The 7000-nt window shown below is 53.8% G+C and overlaps 1 protein-coding gene across 1 annotated transcript in view; it reads right to left on the bottom strand.

The window, feature by feature from the left end:
- Window positions 1–3210: 3210 nt before the first annotated feature.
- Window positions 3211–7000, bottom strand: part of ZMAT2 (zinc finger, matrin-type 2) — an 8329-nt gene continuing 4539 nt past the window's right edge. Inside the window, exons 6-7 of the mRNA XM_009329593.1 lie at window positions 5604–5749; window positions 3211–4069 (exon numbers count right to left, since the gene is read on the bottom strand). Of these exons, the coding sequence (XP_009327868.1) occupies window positions 3926–4069; window positions 5604–5749 (290 nt within the window). The 3' untranslated portion in view covers window positions 3211–3925. The remainder of the gene's footprint in view (window positions 4070–5603; window positions 5750–7000) is intronic.

Below are 7000 nucleotides of genomic sequence, written 5' to 3'. Positions count from 1 at the left end.
GAAGGTTGGCTGACGGGGCGTGGGAGACCCATGAGCCTCGCAGCACTCGCAGCCCGTCCCCAGCAGAGCGGGGGTTTGGTGGTACATCCTCCTGGCACCGCCGTACTGGGTCAAAGAGAAGCAGGAGGGGGGCTTTCCAGGAATATCGCCCATGGACGTTGTTTAGCTTAATGATGGCGAACGGCAGCCTAACCGGGGCAGCAGTAGCTTATGGCCTGAGCAGTGGGAGGACTGGAGCTCCTGCCAAGCTCTTAAACCTCTCTTTCGGGAGGGCAGGATGTAAAACTGGTGTAAATCACTAAAAAGCTGAGTCTTTTTGCTAATAAAGTCACTGAAGCAGGTAATGACTCAGCTGGCCAAGGCAGAGTAATGCATGAGGCCAGGCTGGGACCCCTTCTTCTCCAGGATCACTCCAGGTCCCTGATGCCAGTCATTTTACTGGGATGGTGGGAATCCTTGGCTGGATTTGGCTGCTGCTGCTCTAGTCCCGAGCAGGACCCGAAGAGAGTGACGGGAAGGTGGGACAGCAGGGGAGAGGAGGGTTGAGGAGGTGCACAACAGCCTCCCAGTTCCCTCTGAAGGAAGGAAGAGGGAAAAGCAGCTTCACACCGTGAGCGTTGGTGCTCAGCCCCTCCACGAGGCCTCAGTCCTCCCTCCCAGGATGAGGACAGGGAAGACGACGGCTGGGAGAGAAGTGGTGGGGGCAAGATAGATTTGTGTTTTCTCTGGGGTCTGCTGTGACACCCCAGTGCTTCTCCAGCAGTGCCATCAATATTTAATGGGGTGGAGCCATAGTAGTCCGGCTCAGGCTGACCACGGTCCCCAGCCTGGCTGGGTCGGAGGGGGTGCAGGTAGGTCCGCTGAACCGGGAGATCCTCCGAGCCACATGCCACAAGGAACTGCTCTGTGGCCAGGGCAGAGCCTTGCACCCTCTGCCCAGGCGCTGAGAACAAGCACCAAGCTGGCTCCAGGCACCTCAAAACACTTTCACGGTGAGACCAGGCAGAATACCCCAGCCTGGATGTGGGAACCATGAGAAACGTCCCTCCTTACTCCACCAGCTCCCAGCTTTAACCCATGGAAGAGCTGCACCAAAAGGGGCCGCAGCTCCGGCAAGAGCCAAGTGGGAATCAGCAGGCACAGAGCACCCCGGCCCTGTTTGCTGGTGGGGGGAAGCAGGAAGGCGAGCTGCAGAGCTGGGGCCTCTCTCTCTCCAATTAAAACCCCAAGCCCTGACCCACACGGGCACATCCAGCACCAGCAGCCTTACAACTCGGCATGGAGATGGAGAGTGCTAATGAAGAGTCACGGAGAACCATTGTTCCAGCACTGGGCACAGTGAGCAAAGGGTTAACACCCCACAGCAGCACGAAGCAGCGGTGGGAGTAAAGGGTTAAGGCGGTGGGTGCAGGGTATGTTATCTGTCTCTTCTCTAAATATTATTTCCTCCCGTGAAACCAGCTTTTCATCCTTGGCTAGAGGCAGCTCCCGCTGCTGGGAATCCAGCAAGAGCTTCTATCTGCTGCGGCACACACCACTGCTCCCAGCAAGCCGCCGAGACAAAGAGCCGCGCTCCCCCGGCGAGAGCAGCCCCAGCGCTGGGACCAGGCAGCAGCAGCAGCGCAGAGAGGCTGGGGCTTCAGCCCGAGGACGCAGATGGCCTCGGGATGGAGTTTGGGTATCACAGGCTTTTTATCAAGGAGGAATCTCACTAACGAAAGCCCCGTCCCTCCCGGCTGTACCGCGGAGGGATTTCCTCCCCACCTCCCAGGACGGAGGGCAGCAGGCTCAGCCTGCCGCGCTCGGACAGGCTGGGTCAGGCCTGGGCAGGCTCCGGCCCAGCGGCAGGCGGCTGCACGACCCCCAGGCCGGGGCAGGCTCCGGCCCAGCGGCAGGCGGCTGCACGACCCCGGCCATCTCCCCGGGAAGGTTTGTCAGGGGCTGCCCATTTCACACCTCGTCCCTTGGGTGCGCCGGGACGGACAAGAACAGCGGGATGCTCCGTGGGGGGACACAGGCAGCAGCCACTGGCTCCAAGGTCACAACCTGGGAAAGAGGGAGGGTGCAGGGCAGCCCCTGCCCCTTCCCCAGAAGCGCAAAGCAAACTCAGGCCGCAGTGAGGGTCTGGTTGTCTGCGGAGCTGGTGGCTGGGATAAAATGGCTGCTGCTAAATCTTCTCCGAAACGTCCTAAACTTTTAATGCGTATGAAACCACGGCAGCATCCCTTTTGCACCCCGGAGGGCACAAAGGCACAAGCATCTCCTCTCTCTCATTCGGCCGGAGCCACGTGCTGCCGTCTGAACAGCGCTAGGTACGTGGCTGGAATGAAAGTCGCCTTTCCAGCTCGCGTGCTCAGAGAGCGTTTGCCGAAGTCAAAGGATTGCCAAGTTAAAAGGGTCAAACCTCCAAGGACAGTTGTATCTGACTGGCTATATATAATTCCAATAGCATCTTCAATGGGGATTATAATCTGAATTGAAGCGGAAAGACCTGAGGCAATGAAGCTGTCAGCAGTCTAAGATTAAGGAATTAAAACAGCAGTGAAGCATTACAGGATTTGTTCTAGCTGTATTAGAAAGAGCAGGCTAAACACACTGCAGCCTTCCTTGGGTCGGAAATTTCATACGAGTACAGAGAAGGGCGAGAGCAAGGATCTCATCAATATACATAAAAAGAGAGAGGAGAGCGAGACAGAGCTACGAAAACCCAGCCACGCAAAATATAAAACCTAACTGTAGACGGAAATGAGTCACCTAAGGCTTGACTGAAGTAAATAAAAGCAGAAATGAATTTAGGGGAGGGCAGAGGTCAAAAGACACTGGTAGCCAGCAGACAGGAAAAAAATGGCCCCTAATATACTAAGGCTGTTAAAATCTGGAACACAGCCCAGTCTGGGCTTGGATTGCCTGATGGAAATGCAGGTGCCCAGTCCTGTCCTCCCTTTTCCTTCCCCTTCCCCTCCCATGTTCCATGTTCCCTCCTCACCCATGTCCAGAATTACTTTAAAAAGCCAAGAATGACAGCAACTGCCTGCACAGGGCAGCTGGCAGCTGAGCCGCGAGCGAGGGGGGCGCAAGCCTTGCCTCTGCCTCCGTCAGGGTCCCCAGAAGGCCACCGCCAGCTCTGCGCAGCCTGGGAGATACCAGCAGCTCTTCTCAGTGGGAGGCAGAAGCTCTCAAAACAAAGAAGGAATCAAACTCCCACCAAAGGACCCATTAAAACGATCCATTTATTTCTGGCAAATTGCACACACCTTTCTTTCATTCGCTCTATCCTAGATCAGTCGTGGGGAGGAATTTCTCCCCTGCCTTAAAGATATCAAAGTTATGGGACGAAACACAAAGAAAAGCAGGGAAGTATCCCTTGCAGATAAAACACACAGGAAAGTTTCGGCGACCCAGACTCCATGCAGCCACCAGCTCTGCTCAGCACAAGCCACGAAGATGCAGGTTGCACCGCTCAACACCGCTCGCTGCGGCACATTTCCTTCAGTTACATGATCCAAAAAGAAACTGAATCGCTCCCTGCGTCTCAAACACACAGCCCGGTCGACAACGAGAACAACTAGGGCCCGGAACAACAATGCCTGGTTGACAACTAGATTAATCCCGAACCAGGCCATCTGTACAGAACTGTTGCACTTTATTGACACAAAAACGCACCCAGCAGAACACTTCCCTGCACACACAAGGCCATAGAGCAGTGACGAGCAGCCAGATCTAGGACACAGAAGGAGACGGGAAGCTAATGACAGGCGGAGCTTGTTCTGCAGCACAGGTAGAGCATGGAATCGCTTTTCGACTCCTCCAGCCAATTTCTACTGGGAGATTTACATACAAGTCCTCAATCAAGTCTTTTAAGAGTTATCCAGAGTCCCCTGGGTAAAAACAATCTGTTTCAAGAAAGAGGAGAGTCCAGAGCTGCTCAGTGATTCTTTTTGGTTGAGCCGAAACCAGAGAAACCCATCACAGCTGCCATTTCGTCATCCTCTTCAAATGTCAAATCTTCCTCCGCCCGCCTTTTCTTCTCTCTCTGCTTCTCCTTCTTGTAGGCTTTGGCCTTCTCCTCCTGCAGCAAGGGACAGAACAGCAAAATAGTTTGAACCTCCTGAGCCGAGTAAGCTTTTGAGACATCAGGCACCGCACAGTTAACCCAAGTCCTACCAACAGCACCCAAGTCGTGTCTGAGGAATAAAATAGCCAGCAGAAATCCTGGACTGCAGTCTCCCAGGAGGAGGTTTCCCACTGCCTCCAGACCACCCCACCTACCACCCCAAGAGCAGAGTCACACAGAGGATGTAGCCAAAAAGAAGCATTACAAAACTCTCTCTTCCAAACAAACGTCAGAAGTTTTGTCTGGAATCAACGCCGAGGCAAGAAGGAGCTGTTTTTAAAGCAGGAGGCGTTTCCCTCGTAGGATGCCCTGTTCAGTGACTGCGATGCCGAATGTTGCTGCCTGTTGGCTTTCAGCCTGGCGGAGTGACAGCTGCTCACTGGAACAGAAGCTGAAGCTCTGAGCGGCTTTGGGTGGTTTTGGCATCAAAGAGTTTGTGCTGCTCTCATCAAAGTGTTTTGCTCTGCAAGGATCACAGGCCCTGGAACAGCGCCAGGCTCGTACCGGGCGACGTACAAGCACGGCTTCGGCTCCCAACTTAGCAACTGCTCCTGCCATTCCCATCACCACCCGCTGCGCCGCAGCTACTGAGGACAGCCGTGCCCTGGAGAAAGCTACACCAAAAGCTGCTGCCGATTTCTTTGTTGCCATACATTGACCGGCAGTAGCTTTTCAACGCACAGCACCCCCTGCACTGCTGGGGCACCTGTCTCCTACCTCCCCCAAACAGATCAGGCTCAGCGGCATCAAAGCCTGCTCGAGAGCTGAGCGCAGGGCTGCTCCGTGTGCACCCCAACAGAGCACCCCTGCGGTGAAGCAAAGCTCAGGGCTTGGGCAGGGAGACTCAAACGGGCAGCGATTTTTAACGTTTGGTTGTTATGTGACTGCTGATGGAGGAGAAGCACCCATAGAAGCTCCTCAACTGTCAGAACTTTGTCAGGTTTTCAGATAGACTTGATCTTCATGTCAGGGAGCCGACACCTAAGTCCAGGTTCGAGAGGAATCTGCTGTCTTTCACTGCCTCCACGCACATCTCACACCACAGCACACCGCTCACAAAGCCCTTCCACACTCGGGGAGGCCACACAGAAGCAACGTGCCACATGGAGAAGGATCCCAGCAATCCTAAGAACCATGGAAGGTAAGGGACAAAGACACAGATCTACTTATCAGAGCCCATAAGTTCAAACACAACTAATGGGAGACAAAAAACGGGTACATTGCCAGGCTTGTGCTGCTCTCGGTGGAAACCTGAAGCATCAAAAGTTATCCTCACACAGAAAGAGGGGAAATGGGTTTCCAGGGACAGCAGCAGAAAACTTTTTAAAAAGCAAACAACAAAGAAACAAAACCCACTCGTAGCAGCAGATGAGAAGCCCATGCTACCAAGAACAAGGCTTCTGTGGAATAAGATTAGGAACCAGGGTTGATTTCCTCACAAAACATGTGTCTGGGGAGCTCTGCTTCATCAGTCGCTGCCCAGACTCACCTCCTCACGGAGTTCCTTCATCCTCTCCTCAAAGTCATAGTCCTTCTGCTTCTCCTCCATCTTCTTCTTGTTCACCTCAAAGCGTTTCTTCACCTGATCCAGCGTGGAGCGCTCCACCCGCATGGACATGCCCAGATTTCTCTGATCTAGAAAACAGGAGTGGAATCAACCGTGTTCAGCAATACTCGTAGCCTTTGACGGTCTGCACATAGTCCCCGTCCCTGACCCCAATTTAAATATCTCAGCACAGCAGCCTCTTCCTGCCTGTCATCCGTCCCCTCAAAGCAGCTTCCAGGGCCAGACTACACTCACGCACAAGGCCATACGCCCTCAAGGCTCAGTGCTCCAACCTGACCTAACCGCACTGACTCGCAGGCCACCCACCACTCAGAGCGCAGGGAGCAGCATTGTCCCCCGTGTTCCCGAGCGGCAGAGCCGCGGATGGCACTGTACCACCGCCCAGGTAACGCAGAGCCAGCCTGGGGAGCGTGACGCAGCCATGCCTCCTCCTCCAGAGAGGCACGCACTTTCTGTCCTCATATGGTCCCATATTCCTACGCAGATTGGGATTTCTTACGTCAGAGGGGATGGGCCTTAGGGGGACACCATAACCTAAACCAGGCAGTGACTACAATGATCCATACATTACTTGTAACAAGAAGGAGGACGCAGCCTATTCTTTTAGGGTTCCCTATTAGGAAGCTCCCCATCAGCTTGGTGTCCTGACGCTTCAGGAAATTTAATCTTGGACCAGTGGAAAAAAAAAGGTTGGAATGTTGAAAAAGGGGCCAGAATAAAACTGGCAAGCTGGCATCTCTCAGCTGTGGGAGAAGCCAAACAAGGTATCAGTGGCTCTCAGTGGGAGATCCTGCTTGCAGAGGACATTTCTAACTAAAGCAGAGACAGGAAATATTAAGCCAGGCCTCTGATTCAGTGCCTGTTTAGAGCAGATTCCCAAATTTCTGCTCATGAGTAAGCCTAGGTTGAAGGGGCCACCCCCGGCAATGTCTCCAGCCCGCATTGCCTGGTGGATCCAAACAGCCTCTTGGCTCCAGCAGCCATGCACAGGTTTGTCCCAGGGATGCAGCAGCACTTGGAAGCTCAAACTACACACCAGGAACTAGTAAGAGGGCTGCCAAGAACAAGCAGGTTTCAGCCAGATTTAGGGACTGGATCAAAAGCTCCCAAACTTACCCTGTAAATCATGTCGTACCGAAGAGCTATGCATCAGCCACTTCCCAACCCCAGCTCAACCCTTCATCTCAGGCCCCGGCACAAACTCACGCCAGGATTTTTGATTCCAGATTCTCTCACATGGTCTTACTGCTCATCTCCCAACATGTCAAACAAAGCACTTCAGGGTCCTCCTCCCATTCACATAAAAGCACAGGGCTTTA

The sequence above is a fragment of the Pygoscelis adeliae genome, unplaced genomic scaffold (assembly GCF_000699105.1).
Source record: "Pygoscelis adeliae isolate BGI_AS28 unplaced genomic scaffold, ASM69910v1 Scaffold288, whole genome shotgun sequence".
Taxonomy (NCBI): Eukaryota; Metazoa; Chordata; class Aves; order Sphenisciformes; family Spheniscidae; genus Pygoscelis; species Pygoscelis adeliae.
The sequence above is the reverse complement of the archived record's forward strand: the minus strand, read 5'-3'. Positions and strand labels throughout refer to the sequence as shown.